Raw genomic sequence first — 18,435 nt, 5'->3', positions numbered from 1 at the left:
CTTACTGGGGGTGGGAGGCAGCAGAGGGGGTAGTGCTGCCCGCTGAACATCACGGAGCATGCTGGGAGCTGCTGCGTGTTGCACCCAGGGATATGCTGGCCTGTATGGAGGGGGAAGCCTTGGGTTGTTACCGTGGTGACTGTGTAGGACAGAGGGACAGCCCCCTGGTGCACCTGAGAAAGGAAGACAAAAAACATCTCTCAGGACACACTTTCTCAACTGGCTGCTTCATTTTACAGCTGAGGACCCAGAGCCCAGGCAGGCTGAAGGGGTTTGCTCCAAAGATAGGATCTGGTCACAGGTCAGCTGACTCCTGGTTCAGTGCTCTTCTATCACACTATTAACCCCACCCCCTTTTCCTGGAGATGCCAGGTCTGAAATAAGAGCACAAGGAGATGGAATGGGAAAAACAGGGACCCTCCTCTCTACCCCCCGCCTCAGCCTACCTGTTCGTGGAGATCAACCATGAATGGGGTCTGCTGGGCAGCCGGATGGAGCATTCGGGGTGATGTGCCGGCGAGGGCAAAGGCGCGCGTCTCCTCTATGGGGAGGTGCTGAGGCTGCAGCTGCGGGGGGAATGCCGTCGACAGGAAGCTTTCATCCTGGGTGAGGAAGCTGGGCAAAGGGCAATCGCATTGTCCCCTGCACTGGGCAGGGGAGCTACACCACAGAGATGAGACCCTAGCTAGGACTACCTCATCTCCAAGGACGATGCCCAGGACAGGGGGATGGTGGTAGGTGGTTGAGGCAAGCTAGGAGCCTTGCTTTCCCTTAGATTCCTGTGGGGAGTGGGGAGTGGTGCCTTTTGGAATCTCAGAGATTCTACCCCTCTTTTCAGTAAATTCAGGGCACAAGGGAGCACTGAGGTCATTGACCCCACTGGGGGGACATTATATATTCACAGGATTTAGAACTGGAAGAAGATTTGCACATTCATTTGTTAGAGAAAGCAAATCCAAAGCAGGTCTCTATTTCTCTAAGGCCACAAAGTGAGTCAAATACAGAGCTGGGAGAAAAATCTCATAGGATTTAGAGCAGGAATATGCTTTAGAGATCATCTAAGGTCCAAAGAGACTGGTAACTTACCCAGGGTCATAGAAGTAGAAGATCCAGGATTTGAACCTGAGTCTTCTGACTTCAAATTCAATGATCTGATTGGTACCTTGGGTCTCCTCTGGGTCCCCAGTACTAGAGACATGAATTGGGAAAGCTTTCCTCTCCTCCTTCTGTAAGAAGGATCAGACTCTTACCTTCGCCTGAGGTGTGCTGGGGTACTGCAAGGTCCCCCAGAGAATCGGTGCTGGTTGAAGGGTGTTGAGGATGGCCGCCTATTCACTCCCAGTTCCCATGGTCGCATTGGTGACGTCGGGAAGGTAGGGGAAAGAGCTGGACCTCTGTAGTGCAGCAGAGGGAAAGGCCAGGTCTACAGGAAGAAAGGAGAGAAGTCAGGAAGAACTCAGTCTTGGCTATCCCAGCTCCCTTTGATGCTCTAGGCACAGGAGCCCACAGACAACAGTGATCCCAGGAGGCTTTTGGCTTAGAAATCTCCATAGCTCCATAGCTGAAATCAAGAGACCTTGTTTAAAATCTTGGCTCTATACTGCCTCACTGTGTGATCTTGGGTAGCTCATCGTCCTGTTTTTTTTTTTCTTTAAAAATTGGAGAAAACCCTTACAGGACTTCCTTCACAAAACCTGAAGGAGAAGGTGCTTTGTAAACAATAAAGCATTACAGCAATGGGTGCCTTCCATGGGAAAGTTTAGCTGGGGGGCACTGGGGTTCTGCTTCACTCTCATTAGCACATTTACTAAGTCACCAGAGTTTGACTTGTAAGGTGTTTTAGGGCTGAAAAAGACTTTGGGGAGTGTCTAGTCCAACCCCCTTTTTTTTTTCTAAAGGAAAAATCAAGGTCCAGGGAAAGGAGTCCTGCCAAAGTCATGAAATTCCTGATTAACACAGCTCCAAACAGTGCCAGGGAGTGCTCCATGGAGAAACGAAGACTCAGGATAGAGAAGATTTGCATAGGTTCATACACACTAGGAAATCAGACTTAGCTATCTTCATTCCCTTAAGATGGCCCAATGTTTCCTGTTAAAATGAGGCTCCCCATCCCACCAGAATGATTTCTTCTTTGGTCTATATTTCTCATCTGTCTTTGTATGTATTGTTTGCCACTAGCAGCAGCTTCAAGGAGGACTGGCTCCACTTTTTCTTATAACTTCAGCACAATACTGTATACCTGCCTTGCTTAATAAATATTAGTTGAATCCAAGGTTTAAAAATTCAGTCACTTTAATTGAATCCATAATATGGTACAGTGGAAGACAGCTTGGGAGTCAGGAAAACCTAGGTTGTTCAAGTCCCTATGGGATACATTCTGGTTAAGCAGAAATGAAGGCTCTTCTCCTACCCTCACCCTGCCTGCTATTGAGGGCCTCAGTCACAAGCTACAGCTAAGCCCAGCTCCAGTCAGACTTCATTGCCATCATTGTAAAAGTAAGGCCCTTCCAGTTCTGACAATCTATGGTTCTAAAGCCCAGACTATCCTTTCTCTCAGACCTTGGTTTCCTTTATCAAATGAGGACAGAACTACCAAAAGGACCAAGAAGATGGGGATGGGACTAGAGATGGATGGTGCTAGTGGGGGGTGGTGACAGGAAAGGAGAGGAGAGGCACTGTCATTCCTGGGGCACACACTGAAGACCTTATGCAGGAATGAGGGCTTCTTCATATTGTGGACTTGCAAGTCAACCAGCAAGCCCTGGGCTGTATGAACTCTTGGGTCTACCATTCAAGAACTAGTCAATTCTTTCTCCCAGGGCTCTGCTGCTCTGGGTTTGGGTGTGTTGTGGAAAAACCAGGAAGACTCTGTCCTAATGACTGTCTAGAGAATTCATCTGCCTGCCTTCCCAGAGGTTTTTGCTTGAGAGAAAAGAATGGGAGAGTAGAAAAAGGCCTGGGATCCAGTCCTAGCTTAGTCCTGGCACTTTGTGACCTTGACTTACAAGGTCTGTTTCCTCCATCAGATAAAGGGGTTTTATTAGATGACCTCTCTAAGCCCTGACATTTCTAAGTTTTGTACCTTTGTCTTATGAGTCAGGAGATCCAAGTTTGAGTCCCAGACTTTTACTACTTCCTAGCCTCCCTTTGGCTAAACTAAAATGGGGTTGGAACTACTTGGCTTCAAAACAGTCACTGAAAGAAAAGTATCTTAAACTGCTAAAGCATGGGGCACTGGGGACACCCTGAGTGGATGGAAGAGATTGCCAAGTTCAGGGAAGCAGAGCAGGGGTGACCAGCCACCCTTCCCCTTCCCTTTCCTGTCACACAGGCCCTGAAAATTGTGGGAATGGGAAAAGATCCATGAGCTAAAATGGTAAAGGCTCTGTGGAATGGAAATCCCCCCAACTCTAGGATAAACATTCTGAGGATTTGAGGGTTAATTAAGGTATTTAGAGGTCATCTATACCTGAAGTGTCCAACTGACTCCCAACAAAACCAAATGAAAATATATTGGGAAATAGTTAATAAAATATATATAATACAACATGATGAAATTAACAGGAGTTCATAATCACTCCCCACTTGCAATAGCTTCCAAGGTTTGTCTCCAAAGCTGAAGGCTGACTTGTACTTGCCTTTCTTGCTCTAGGATAGCAGTGTCAAACTCAAATAGAAAATCTGTACAGGAGGATCCCAGCTGGCATCATGACTTAGTTTTAAAATGTAACATCACCTATGTTTTATTGTAGTTCTATTTATTTTATTAAATATTTTCAATTCTATTTTAATCTGGTTTGAGTGCCAGTCCCATCTTTAAATCTAGACCAGGTTCCTCATTTTGCAGATAAAGGAGGTTAAATCCTAGAGAGGTGAAGATACATGCTAAATTCATTTGTTTTTTCATGACCCTCTGCTGCCCAAGCCTGGAAAGACATAAATTTGAGGCAAATCAATGGCCACTTTGCTTTACCTTTAGGTAGAGATGGCAAATTCAGAGTTTGGACCCCTGTCATTCTCCTAATCCCTTTTTCTTCAACACAAGTGCTGAAGGTTTCAATCCAACCATGGCAGAGGAAGGGAGGAAGAAGGTGTCTGAGGGAAACCCTGAAGTCATTTGGGGCCACCTGAAGAAACATGTGCACCCTAAGCAGCTTCCCAGCAGCAACAGTCTTAGGCTCCTGACAGAGGGGTTGGCAGGGTGGCCCAGAAGAGCAATTTCTAAATGTTTCTTTGAGTACCTCTGAGGCCCATCTAAACTATCCTGATTATTAAAGGTACTCCAAAGTGGAAGACTGACATGAGAGGTAGTTATCTGTCCAGAATGGAGAAGCTGGTTAGACTGAAAAATGGGCAGAAGATGGCTATTGAACCAATGGGCCTTTTAATGAGATCCCAAAGAAACAAACCTAGGAAACTACTGCTCTTTAAGGCCTAAAGCAGAATATTCTCACTGGGTTAGGGGAGTAAACAGTCATTCCACCTCAGATCCTAGGTATGTGTCTATATATATCTGTGATGGGGCTGATTCTTAGGGCTGCAAAAGTCCTTAAGAATCACCTGGTATAATTCTCTGGAAATCTCATGGGATGACCTGAACCCAGATCTTCCAATTATTTCCTCTTTGCACCAACAGGGGAGCACTTACAGGAAGGGGGCCCTGTTTTTTATTCATTTTAGAATCAACAGGCAGTTATTTCACATGTATCAGATATTATGGTATTTACCAGGGATATATAAACCCTTGTTCTCAGCACTTACATTTTCTGAGGATCAAAGACAAATGAATAATAAAAGGTAAATACAAAATACTTTTTTTTTTGGAAGGGATGGGGAAGTTATGGGAGGAAGATCTAGTAACTGGGAAGATTAAGAAAAGTCTCACAAACTGAGCCCAGGAAGGAGTCTTCTGGTTTTAAGAATTAAAGATGAGGAGGGAATGAATTCCAGGTGAGAGGAGAGGATGACAGGATGCCTGACAGGAGGGGCTGAAAAAGAAATTCTGGCTAGATAGTAGAGTAGATATGACCAATAAGCAAAGAGCATGGGAAAGAGGTTCCAGAATCTTAAATGCCAATTGAATGAGTTTATATTTGAGGGACTAAGAAGGGAAATGAGTTAAATTTCACAAGTAAGGACAGATGGTCAGGTCTTGGCTTTAGGAATGATAAAATTGTCAGCTGAGTGAAAGATTAATTGGATAGGAGGCATTAGAAATCAATTATTGCAACAATCCAGGTGGAAGGTAATGAAAGTTTGAACCATTTACTCGGGGTCATGTAAAAGGAGAGGAGATGGTTTTCTAAGTTGCTGTTTAAAAGTGAGCTGAAGACCTACCTGTTTGGGACCAGAGGCTCTGGGGGCCAATGTCTCACCAATCCCAATATCCTGGGGAAGACTTTCCCCCTACAAGCTGGTCTTGAACAAGTAGTGGAAAATGTGCTAGACTTGAGGAGTTAGAACATCTAGCTAGGTTCATGTCCCAGGTCCAGTACTTTTTTTTTTTTAGGTTTTTTTGCAAAGCAAATGGGGTTAAGTGGCTTGCCCAAGGCCATACAGCTAGGTAATTATTAAATGTCTGAGGTCACATTTGAATTCAGGTACTCCTGACTCCAGGGCCAGCACTCTAATCCACTGCGCCACCTAGCCGCCACCCCTAGATCCAGTACTTCTTAGGGGCTATGAGATTCAGGCAAATGTCTTTTCTCTGGTCCCCAGCTGCCTTGTCTATAAAATAAATTATTGTTGAATTTACTTGAACATGACTGTTGGGGGCTCAGTGATCACAGAAATGCCTTCAGTTCTGATGATCTGAGTCAGGGGAAGAGCCCAGGTTTCCTGACTCTCAGGTATGGGTTCAATCTACCTACTGTAGGCCCTTGAAGGCAAGACTCTTATCAGGTACTTGGATTCAGTAGTTCCATGACAATTTGGGGGGGGGGGTGTAAGTGAAAAGCTAAATTAGTTAGAATCCATGAAGGAATGGTTTCATTAGAAAGAATGGAGTAGAGTGGCCAGAAGGAGGGGGGTGATCCAAAAGGTTAAATGTTGTTTTAAAGGTGAATAAGGATAAGTGAGAATGGTTAAATTCAAAGAATGAATGACCTTTCAAACTGTAGGGTCAGAGGGTTGAAGTTAAGAGAATAGAGAAGGAATGAGGCCATGAGAAGTATTTGCTTTCTGTGAGAATCTAACAGCAAGAGAGAACATAGGATCATAGCTTGAGAGGATGGCAAGATCAAGGGAAGAATTTTTTTTTTTACAATAGGGTACAGTAGCAAATTTGTAGGCAGTTCAGGCAGGAGATAAGGAGAGATTGAAGATAAGATGGGAAGGAATGATAGGAGCCAGCTCCCAAGGCTTGGAAGGAAGGACAAAACAGGGCACAATGTAGGGGAGGTTAGCTAGGAAACTAGATATTACTCTCTACTTAATTCCTTCTCAGAGCCTAAAGCCCCTTTTTAGGAAGGGGTAGCTTAAGATGTAGGAAGTTCTAGGAGCAGCTAAGTGGGTAGACCATCAGGAAGACCTGAGTTCAAATTTGACCTCCCACACTGCCTAGCTGTGTGACCCTAGGTAAGTCATTATTATTCTGAGCTGGAATCCAGGAGGGGAGAGGGAAAAGTTTGGGGGGGGGGTGTTGATTTTCTATAAGGTCATCTTCTGAAATTGGTTGTATTGGTGGTCACTGTTGTGAGGATGGTCTTGTGAAGGGAGGAAAAGATGGAGCACCTCTATTGTAGAAAGCAAAAAAGGTTGATGGTGTTGTCTAGCAGTTAAGTGTCTAGGGGGAGAGAATAGGAATTTGTTGTGGTTCTGCTCAGAAGGAGGGGAGGGGGTATATGTATGAAACTTGGGGTCTTCATAGGGTGGAGGATTGGCAGGTCTAAAACACTAGAGATCAAGTATGCAAATGACTTCGAGGTGGAAGTTGCACTAAATTTAGTGGAGGAAACCACCAAAAGGCAGAAGACCTGAGACTAGAAGCCTACTTCGGCTATTTCTTAGCTCTATGATAATGGCTCAGAAAGTTTAGCTTAGTGCTTTCCTTCTCAGACACCTCTAATTGATTCTGTTTTGATCTTATTTGTACATAGTTGTTGTTGCATGTTGTCTATGAACTCCTTGAGGCTGATAAGGATTGTTTTATTTTTTTGCTGTTCTTTTCATCGTCAGTGATTAACAGTGTCTGACAGTAGCTGATTGATTGGCTAAACACTTCTTTTCTCAGAACCTTACCTTCCTCATCTGTCAAATGGGGAAAATCTTATTTATACCATCACAGTACTGCTGTAATGAAAGCACTTAGTAAAAGGTGCGACAGAAACAGGAACCAAGATTAATATGTCTATTTCTAAATCCTCTCTGCTTTTTATTTGCACTCAACCAACCTTCACCCCATGGCAACCAGACTGGGGGAGGGAAAAGAAAGCTCAGAGAAAAGAAAACCACAGATAATAAGAGAATGCTATTTTAGCCAATGATTTTTCTTCCTCCTTCTCCCACACTTCTCCTTGTGGCCTGGGTAGGAAGAGCCCTGGCCTGGAAAGTCAGACTCCCAAGCTAGTCCTGGTTCTGCCCTGAGATCATCAGAGGTGGAAAGGCCAACCCTGTCCTTTTGCAGAGGAGGAAACTAAAAGCCCAGGTATGGAAGGGAATTGTCCAAGGTCACATAGTGCTTGTAAAGCTAGGTCTTCTAACTCCAGGTCCAGAGCTTTCTTTGCCAAACTGCTGCCACCTTACTGGGTGACATTAGAAAAATGAGTCCATCAGTCACTAAACATTTATGAAGTGCCTACCAGGTAGTGGACACCCAGCTAAGTGCTAAGGATACAAAGAGGAGCAAAAGTTTCTTCCATCTTCCATGCTACACTGGAGCTTAAAGTGAAAATTGCTAAGTATTTCAAAGGGTTGATGCTTGTTCATAACAAAGCAGTGGAACCACTGTACAGTATAAAAGAAACTAAGAAAAGTCAATCTTCAAAGAAACCATATGACTAACTTGCCCTTGGAACCAAATGTCTAGTCCCCCAAAGACATATAGACTTTGAGGGAACAGGTTTTTAGGGGAAAAAATTTATTTCATTGATCTGTCCACTCCAATGTTTTATCTGCCTTTGATGAAAATGAGTATACATGAGTATTCTGTATTCAGCTGTAAGGGTTGAAGCTTACAGAAATGGGTGTTTTATACTATAATTTGATTTTCTCTGAAGTATGTTTTCCTTATTTTCTACCTGCTAAATAAAGGAAAATATCTAATACAAGTACCCCCCCAAGGCACAGGGAGAAGAGAAAAAGAATGGTAGCTTATGAAAGAGTAGACCTGGACAGAGCGGGCATTTTGGACCTAAACAGGATTACAAGTATAGGTAGGATGGGTAGTCTTGCTTCTGTCTCTTTCCCAGCATACCTTTTACTTCTTAGGTTGGGTTTAGTAGAACAAGAATCTTTCACTCTTAAGAATTGTGAGTACAAGGCTAAACCTTTCACTTTGTGGTCGTGTAATATTCAATCACTGTAGACAATGTATAGGGCACTGTGGGAGATCTGGCAACAGACCAGGTAGACTGTCCTCTGCTCCCTAGGATCTTTCTCCATTAGGTGTGACTAGTCATATACCCCAGTGTTATTTCTCTCTTTCGCTGTTGCTCATTCCACTCACTCTTATGTGCTTATGACAAGTTACTACTGGCTCCTTTTCTGGGGGAAAAAAAATTTTGTGAGTGATTCAGATGCCTCTGACAGAACTTTTTGAATACTATATTTTCTACTTGTATTTCAATTTTAGCTAATATGAGATTAGAAAAGTTCTGTTTTAAGCTGATGTGACATTTTCTATTAATTATTGATATTATTCTATTAAATTCAATATTTTCAAATGGAACATGAAAAAAGTTTCTTCCATTTTCCAATTTAAATGGGAGGAAAAAAACATGCAATCAACTGTGTACAAACAAGATACACCCATAGGATGGCAGAAATGTAAAAATGTTTGGAATAGGGAAACAGAAGTGTCTCAGTTGAGGAATAAGGAAGCCACTTCTTTTGGAGTCTAACCCTCCTCCCTGGGACAGAGACCTTAAGAAACCAAAAGTCTTAAGAACTTAACAAAAACCACTCAAGAGAATCGGGAGAGCAAAGACACTGTCATTTTAGAGTTCCACCTAGCCTAAAACTTCATAGAAAAAGAAAAGGAGGGTTTGTCTGATTGTCTGATTGCTTAAGCATCCCAGAAGGCTATACAGAAAGATAAACAGGGAGTGAGCATTGACTGGCTCTGAGGGTCAGTGGATCCCAATTCTAGGACGAGTCTTTCTGGGCCTCAGTTGACTCATTTGTAAAATGAGAGGGGGTGACTGGATGGCCTCCGAGCTCCCTTTCAACTCCAGACTGACAATCATGCTACCTAGTTCTGTGAAGATGCTGCCTGGTCCTCTTTATGGAAGATGGAAATAATATCGGGGAGTTTTCATTTTCTACTTTACCACCACAAACCTGGGAAAGATGGAGAAACGTGGAGGTGCAGGGGCTAGACCCCAGGGTTCTGACTCCTCTATGTCACAGAACATGAAAAGACGGGGGAGATCATCTTTTTTGGAGATAAGAACCCCGAGATCCAGACAAGGTAAACGATTCGCTTAAGAAACATTCTTACATAGTTGGCAGATGGAAGAGCTGGAGCTGGCGACCCTCAGCACTCTTCCCAAGATGAGGGCACGGGGCGGCGGGGGGCTCCCATCCAGGACGGCCACGGAAAGCCCAGTCTAAGTAAGGTATGGCGGCGGCTGGGCCTCGGCCCTCGGCGAGGGGTCGGCAGCCAGGAGGGGTTGCCGGCTGGGGGTCGGGCTCCGGGGGGGTCTAGCGGTGTTCGGGTGCTCCGCTTCTCGGGCATTCACACACTCCCCAAACCTCAGTTTCCTCCTCTATACGGGGCCCCCGCGATGCTCTTCCAGCCGGGGCCCCGGGCCGAGTGCCCGGCTCTACCTGTCAGCCTGACCAGGTGTGCCCTCAGAAGAGCCCCCCTCCGCCGGGGCTGGGCCGGGGAGCTCCGCCAGCCCTCCCCCGGCACGTGGCGGCTCCGCGGGCGCCGGGCACCGACTCGCACAACTTCAGCTCTGGCACTTGGGGCCCGCGGGGCACGTCTCTCCGGCCTCCCCTGGGCTCGGGAGCCCGCACGGCGGCGGTGCCAGGGCCGGGACGCCCAGCCTCCCCCGGACAAGCCTTAAAGATGGCTCTCGGGGCCGTCCGGCGGGGGCTCGGGAAGGGGCTTCGGGGGGCGGCAGCACGGCGCGGACCCCCGCAGCGCCGCCCCGGCCCGCGGCCCCGCGAGCGCAGCTCCCGAGTCTCGGACGCCAAACTTGGCCACGGAAGGCGGGAACTTGCCCGGGGCCACGCGCGGGGCCGCGGCCCGTCCGCTCCCAGCGGGCTCGGGAAGGGGCCGGGGCTCGGGGTCCCGCGGGGCAGCCCCTCCGCGGCGCGGGCCTCTGTGCCGGGGGCCGGGCGCGGGCGGGGGCCGGCGCCCCGGGTCGGCTCGGGCTGCGGGCGCTGTGGCTTTAAGAGCCGCGGCTCGGAGACCATGTGCTCGGCGTCAAACAAAAGCAACAAACAAAGGAGCGGGAGGCGGCGGCGGCGGCGCTCCGGACGGTTACATTTCCGCACGGAGTGCGGGGGAGGGGGCCCCGGGCCGGGGCAGGCGGCCGCCGCCGGGCCCCGCGGAGCGGGGCAGAGGGGGCGGACGGGGCGGGGGGCTCCCTCCTTCCCCCCCGGCGCGGATGGGACCAACTTTGCCTCGGCGGCCTGACCCCCCCCCCCACGCCCGCGACCCGCGGCGCATCTGGAATTAACCCCTAAAAGGCCGGGCCGCGGCGCCCCTCCTGCCCCCGGGGCAAGGACTCTCGGGGGTCGGGGCTCCGGGGTGGCAGATGGGGAAGAAGTGGGCGAGCTGACTCACCGGCGCGGCGGAGAGGCCAGGCGAGGCGAGGCGGAGCGGCCGTTCAGCCTCCCGGCTGCAGCCCCGGGGCCGCTTCCCTTTGTTCCCGAGCCCGGACGGCCGGATCCGGCCCGAGAGCGGAGCGAGGCTGGGGGCGCAGCTCGGCCCCTTTAAGAACCCCCGCCCTGCGGAACAATGTCTACCGCCCTCCCTCGCCCTCGCCCCCGCCCCCCCGCCGGGCTTCTTCCGGCGACTCTTTGTTTTCTCCGACGACCGCGTAGCCCCCCTCTCCCCCCCACCCCGAGCGAGCCCGGGGCCGGGGCCGGGGGGCCGAGGGCCGCGGGCCGATCCCCAGCCGGGGCCGCCGCCGCCGCCGCCGCCGCCGCCGCTCCTGAGCCCTGTTCCGGGGTGTCTGGCCCTTTAAGAACTGTCCGCGGCGGCGGCGGGGGGGGGGGCGGAACGAACCAAAACATTTGATTCACAACATTCGGGGGCCGCGAGCGCAGCGGCGGGAGCGCGCAGGGGCGGGAGCGCGCGCCGGGGCTCGCGGGGAGGGGCTGAGGGAAGGGCGCGGGAGCGCGCCGGGCTCTACGACTTCCCCCTCCGGCTCCGCCCCTCCCAGTGTGTGTGGGGAGGGCCCGGGCCCCCTCCCGCTCCCTCCCGAGCACATGATGCTGAGGCCCGCCATTTTGGGCAGGGGAGACCCCCCCCCAATTCTTCGCGCTCCACAAGGGAGCGCGGGGGCTGGTTCACCGGTACGCACTGAGCAACCATTGGATCCGGGGCCGGAGAAGGCTGGACTACGCCGAGAAACCATCGCGTCCCAATAGTTGTACAGAGCGGGGAAACTGAGGCCCGGAGACCCGAGGCGGGGAAAGAAATTGTTGGGGGGCACGCGGGCCACAGGGCGCTGGGATTCAGTTCGGCGCCGCGGCTGTTTTCAAGCGCCTCCTCCGACTGATCGGGGCCCATTCTAGTGACGCCTGAGTGAGGGGCAACAACCTGGGACGGGGGAAGTTATGGGAGCTTAAACTGCGGCGGCCTTTACGGGTCGACCCTGGCGGGGGTGGGCGGGAGCCCCCGGGGCTTAAAGGGGGGCCGTGAATGGATGGAGCCGGAGGGACTCCAGAGGCCACGCAGGGAGGCACGCGGGGCAGCACTTCAGCTGACTTGCCCAAGGCAGTGACCCCGAGAGCCAGGAGAACTTCCTGTGGCTGCAGAACCAAAGCTCTTTCTACCCTGGAAGTGCTCCTGGAGGAGCCGAGAAAACTAGCCTTTTGTGTAAAATTATGGGTAAAGCTGTGATTCCCGAGGCTCCTTCAAGTTATAAAAGGTCAAGCCACGGGAGCTTTCTTGTAATTTGGAGAGTTCCTTCCAGTTATAACAACCCCTCATCCTCTAAGGCTTACACATTCTTGCCACACGACACCCCAGTGGCAGGCGGTAGCTATGCCCCTTTTAGAGAGAAAACAACTTCTTTTACAGAGAACTTGCCCAGCATGAATCTGAATTGATTCGTGGGAACTCAAATTGGGGCACATTTTACACCACCATCTCCGCCAAAATGATGTGACCAAAGAAGGGGCAGGTTTTTCTTTTAGTCAGCCGGCCACCCGGATCTCGGTAAGAACCCAGGCGTTGCCCAGGGGGGGAGTGTGGCTTGGAGGGGCCATGTCTAGCGATGACGTCACTTTGGGCTTCGCTGCACTGCGATGACGTCAGGCTCTCTAACTCCGAGTGGCTTCTCCAAGGCCAGTGTTTACAGCGGGGCCCCTTTAAGAAAAAGAACCCGGGGCGCGGCCAATGAGAGGCTCTGGATGCAAATTAGTTAACGTCTGCTTAGAGCGGATTGGCCGTTCCCAGGATTAGCTCACAACCCCGTCTCCCTTCTCCTTTGCCTCCTCCCCCTGCCATGGGTTTATAGTGGGCGAACCCAACTGCGAAGAGGAGGAGCCCAGGAAACTTTGTGTGCCGCTGCCTCGGGCAGAGGCGCGGGGCACCGCGCCGGGCCCGCCCGGCGGCAGCGCTGCCCTCTGCTCCTCCGGGCGGAGCTTGCTGCCACCTGGCGCCGTCACTCCTGGAAGGGAGCTTGGACACTTGGCTAGCCCAAGCCGCTGAGTTTTACAAAGAAAAGAAACCGAAGTCCTGGGGGGGGGGGGAGGCACCCAGTGGGTGGGGGGGCAGCAGTCCATCTGTCCAGGGGCCAGCCTTGGCCTCGCCCCCCGCTCCCAGAGCATACATGAGCGCATGAAGCTAAAGATCAGCCCCCTCTGCACCTGCCAGCTCCACTCATGGCTTCCCAGGCCGGAACTGATGAAAGAAACATACTCTAATTAGGGAAAATGGAAATGGAGTCTAGAATCTCACTAACCCACAGCATCTGGGCGACTCGACCAGTGACCTTGGGACAAGTCACTTCCCTTTCCTGGGGCAAGCTTTTCCTCTCAACAAATGTGGGAGGGCTGGGCCTCCAGAGGATCACCATCTCCTACCTCCCGATATTTGATATCAGGTCCCTCTCACTATTCTAGATTCTGATGCTCTTCTAACCTCTTATTGTGTTCTATGTTCTAAAGAGCTCCCTCCCTAGTCTCACTTTTCTGTGTTCTAGAATCTGAAGGGTTGTTCTGTCTAGCCGACATTCTCTGTGCCACTCCAATTGGCTTCCTCCATGGCCCCTAGGCCATGCTCCACCGCTTCTGCAAATCTAAAGGGCAGGGGCCTAGTTCAGTGGTTTTCTCTCCACGTCAGCCTCCCTCTTCCAACGCAGGTCTAGCATCCTCTGGTTGCCTAGAGCACTGAGAGATTAAGTGACTTTGCCCAAGGTCACACAGCCAGGATCTGCCAGAGTTGGGCTGAAAACTTGTTCATGATCCCTATTTTCATTCTGCCTTTCTACATGCAGTAGATCTTTTTAAAAGATCTTTCCGCCGAGGCTACATAACCTTCCATTCACATCTCCACCATCTGGCCCCTACCCTGCTTAGCCAGCGACAATTTTGTTTCTCTCCAGGAGTATACTTTGCATACTCTAGGAGACAGATGCAAGGTGAGAGCCTGGACTTCTTGTACTCTTATGGGTCCTTCCAACCAAAGATCAGAGGACTTGGAAAGCACCTTAACTGACAGGATTCAAAGAAATGACTGGATCTGATCTCATCACTACAGCTTGCTCCCACACTGATACAAACTGTGTGGGAGGCCCAGAACAGCCAAGTTTTGAGTCCTAATGAGGACTGACACACATGAATAGCCACCTGATGATATCATACCCTGGGGATGGCACAGGAGAAGGGGAGATGTCTCCATCCAACCTTTGGTTGGGTTGGGAGACCAACCTTTTCTATTCTCTCCTGCAGTCATGCCCAGGTAATACTGCTGCTTTACCATAAGCCTTTGTACATCCCAATCCACCTTGTGGCTATAATACCCACTTTCTGGTGCCCTAAATACCTTTGTGGTCCTGATATAATCCATCTATTCCCTCCCCAAATAGTCCTGCAGGGGTAATATGGAGGGAATGTCCCTCTATAGCCTTAGGAATGCAGGATTTCCAGCAGGGAGGCACCATGGAGATTATTCAGTATAATCCCCTCATTTTACAAGAAAATCAGGACTACAGAGAGAATCAGATTGGGATTTAAATCCAAGGACCATCCAACCACTAGTAACTGTACTCATTTTGTTGATGAGGTTAGTGAGGCAGGTCTAGAAAAGAGAGGGAAATGATCTGTCTTCTATTCCCAGATCCTCTATGATGGGAGAGTTCAGGGAGAACCCTTCACTATTTTTTATAAAGTCTCAGGTTTAATATTCTATACCATGTTTTAAGGTTCCTTCCGGCTCTGACATTCCACATTCTATGTTCTAAAGTTCTTGCCAACTCTAATATCCCCTAAGTTATGATTTGGTACTTGCTTCTATCTCTCTAACCTCAGACCAGTTTCATTGACCACAATCTAGAGTCTCATCTGAGCTCACTTTATTACCAATGTGCATCATAACCCACCTTAAATACAAAGAGAAATCTCCTGTGTTACCTGGTATTCAGAGAGAAACAGATGTTCTGGAGAGGCTATCATCACTATTTACCATATGAATTTACTTTTTTTTTTGGTGGGGGAGGGTGCAGAGAGGAAGGAAGGGGGTGTGAGGGGAGGAACAGCAAGAGGCCAGCCTGGTATTAGGAGCTAGCCTCCAGCAAGTGCACCTCTGTGCAAAGACAGGAAGTCTGGGTGCTTTCAGAGGCATGCAGCAAGTTCTATTTCCTGCTTTTGAACCACATCTCCTTAGCCTCTTCACCTCCAAAAGGCTGCTCACCACAGCTAGGGTGAGGATTGAGGGGAGGCCACCTCCCCAACACTCCACTGGACTCACAAAACATCTTTCTCCCAGGGTCCCTCAATCCACCCCCTCCACAAGGCAATTTCCCCTCCATTCTGTCATGAGGGGAGCTGCTGCCCACAGAGATTAAGTAATTGGTAGATTCCACACAGCACACTGGCCAGGACTAGGTGTCCTGGAGACAACACATATAAAGCTTTCTCCAAACCTTAAAGGGAGATATTAATCATTTGAGAGCTCTGGGGATGTTTAGCCTAGGGAAGGACACTAAGGGGAGATGGGATGACTTTTTCCAGGAATTTGATGGGCCTGTCCCTGGGAAGAGAAATTAAACTTGTTCCACTAAGCTTTGAAGGAAAGAATTAAGATTAGAAGTTGGATTTTGTCTTAAAATAAGGGACAATGTCCTAATGTGCAAATAAGGAATGGGTTGCCTGAGGAAGTTTTGAATTTCTTAAAACAGGAAGCTTGACAGTATTGTTGTAAAAGGGGATTTCTCTTTAGGTATAGATCAGATCTCTGAGGACCCTTCCAACTCAGATCCTGTGATATTTAGTGGAGGAGAGGATAGTGAAAAAGAACTGGCAGGGAAAACAGTTCTTTGGAACCTAGAAATCTTCTCTTCTAAGGTTCCAAACCTCACCCTCCCACTCCCCTTCAGTGAGAATAACTCAGAGAATCTCTTGGCTTTATGCTTAGGTCTGGAGTCTATACATCACTGTGTGTGCATGTATGTGTACGTATGTATATAGATCTATATATATATACACATACACACAGATTAGATATAGATAAGGATACATGTGTTTTTGTGTCTAAAGTTCATACCATCTGGCTTTTGAAAATCAAAGACATTTGAACTTCGACTAGGTTACTGAAAGTTCCAAGAGGTTAGGGGGAGGTCAGTGCAAAGAGTATTTCAGGCACAGTGACAAACTTTTGCAAAGGCAGGAGATGGAATGTCCTAAAGGGGCAACCACCAGTAGAACATATACACAGGCATAATCATAAATGTGGGAACAGGCATGGTAGACACAAAATAATAAGAGACTTTTAAGAGGGTTACTAACATCTGGGGGAATCGGAAAAGACTTCTTGGAGGTTATATTTGAACTGAGCCTTAAAGGGAGCCAGGAAAGAAAGCTCTTCACAATTTTACCTTTCCAGCCACATTTCATGTTATGCTCCAGTCAAACCAAGGGGCTCATAGCCCACATTTCACAACATATCCCGAAGCCCAACATATAACTGATTTCCTCGGTTGCTAATGTGAACCTCCCAAATCACTTTGTATTCATTTCTAAATGAAAATGCTGTACTTGCCCATTAGAATTTAATGCTGAGGGGGGCGGCTAGGTGGCGCATCAGCCCTGGAGTCAGGAGTACCTGAGTTCAAATCCAACCTCAGACACTTAATTACCTAGCAGTGTGGATTTGGGCAAGCCACTTAACCCCAGGGTCTTGCAAAAACTAAAAAACTAAATAAATAAATAATATAATGCTGAGGATAGTCTCTTTTGCTTTTGCATACTCTTTGCACAAAGTAGGTGCTCTGGACATAGGAGTTTAATAAATGTTTATCAATTGATTGTGCTATTGCTACAAAGGAGTCTCTCCTGAAACTGGGTAGTGTGAGTCTTTGGTATTCTTTCCAAAGGCCTTTTTGCCTATTTATTCCATGATCAAACTTCTAGGACCTTAGGCTTTAGGACTGAAAGGAATTTTGGAAGTTGCTAATTCCAATCTTTAAATGAAAATCTTCAGTGGCAGAGAATTCATTGCTCTTCAAGGCAGTCCATTCCATTATTGGATAGCTCAGATCGTTGGGAAGTTTTCTTATTCATTACTCCTGGGGTGACTAAACCTTCCTTGTAGCTCCCATGTAGGAGATGGAATTGATGGCACTACCTTGTGGGGGAGGACCCTGGTCCCCTTCAATGTTTTAGAGAGTGTTTAGGTGGCATAGCTCCATTTAATGGGAGGAAAAAACTAGGCATAGTCAGCTGATTTAGTCAAGCCCTAACTCGTCTCCTTATTAGTCATATGATTCTGGGTTAGTTGTATTTTTCTGTGCCGTTTCTTATCCCATTTCTGCCTGAAGTCAAATTTGCTGTGGCTTCACAGTATGGCTTCTGCCTCCCAACTCAAAGTTGGTGCTTGATAGCTATCTCTCAGGATTGATTGTATCTCTAAGGGAAACAGTGAAGCCTTGGGGACTGTCAGCTGCAGGGAAAAAGATACAAGGTGTCCTTATGGATCATTTGTCCCAGGAGTGGAAAGAAGGTGGTTCTATGGGGATTGTCTATCCCAGGAGAAAATTTCTGTCAGACAGTTCTGTTCAAGGAAGAAGACTACAGTGAACTCTTAGGAAGTTATTTCTCTGAGGAGAAGGAGAATCGGACCTCAGGGACCCTCTCCCTCTGTCCCAAAGAGAGTACATATATTTTTAAGGTCTGCTCCAGGAGAATAAAATAGCGAGCCATTATGAATACTCTGCTCCAATGAAATCCCGAGTGCCACAGAGTCCTTATCTGACCGGTGGAGTGTGGGGCAGAAGACACCATACGTTCTTCATCACAGAATGTAGATGTGGAAGGGGTCTTGGGGGTAGATCAACAAGTTCAAAACCCTCCATTTGTACCCGGATCCTTTGTACCTCCTTAGTCCATGCACCAAGCAATCTCTCTATAAAATCACAGGGGACTTTGTTCGGCCAGGAAAGACCTCAGATTTAGACCTGATCTCTAACGACCTATGCTTTTCAGTAATTTCTCCCACCTTTCACCCCACGCAGGACTGACTATTCTGCCCAGTATTCCTGAAAGGAGGACGTGCAGCCTCTCCGGAGGAGGCCGAAGGGTCTCTCAGTGAACCCCCTTTGGACGGCGCTAAAGTTTAGGAGACTGCTCCTCCCGTGAAGCTGAAATCCAGCTCTCCGCCTTCCCCACTGCTCCGAGTCCGCGCCGGGAGGATCTTAGAGAAGAGCCAGAATAAAACCGGCTGCCCCTCCCCCCACTCGGTCCTCCCCCTCCCCTGGTGCTTAGTTTCCCCCAAAGACCATCTCCACTTAACGGAGGCGGAAAGAGGGGCGCAGGGGCTCGGCGCTGGCAAACGCGGGGCAGTCGTCGGACCCCCAGGATTGGCGGGGAGCCTGCGGG

At 49.0% G+C, this 18,435-nt stretch overlaps 1 protein-coding gene across 4 annotated transcripts in view; it reads right to left on the bottom strand.

Annotated features, from left to right (window-relative positions):
• Positions 1-18,435, bottom strand: part of RNF44 (ring finger protein 44) — a 28,756-nt gene that overhangs the window by 9,275 nt on the left and 1,046 nt on the right. The window contains exons 1-4 of one of the 4 annotated variants that reach the window (XM_074212332.1): positions 10,955-11,307; positions 1,251-1,423; positions 447-615; positions 6-173 (exon numbers count right to left, since the gene is read on the bottom strand). In XM_074212332.1, the coding sequence (XP_074068433.1) occupies positions 6-173; positions 447-615; positions 1,251-1,357 (444 nt within the window). In that variant the 5' untranslated portion in view covers positions 1,358-1,423; positions 10,955-11,307. Of the gene's footprint in view, positions 1-5; positions 174-446; positions 616-1,250; positions 1,424-9,658; positions 10,934-10,954; positions 11,308-18,435 lie in introns of those variants that run through there. The other 3 variants (XM_074212333.1, XM_074212334.1, XM_074212335.1) reach the window with 3 other exon arrangements.

This window comes from Macrotis lagotis, chromosome 1 (assembly GCF_037893015.1).
Source record: "Macrotis lagotis isolate mMagLag1 chromosome 1, bilby.v1.9.chrom.fasta, whole genome shotgun sequence".
Taxonomy (NCBI): Eukaryota; Metazoa; Chordata; class Mammalia; order Peramelemorphia; family Peramelidae; genus Macrotis; species Macrotis lagotis.
Note: the sequence above shows the minus strand (reverse complement) of the source record. Positions and strands in the feature narration are given on the sequence as shown.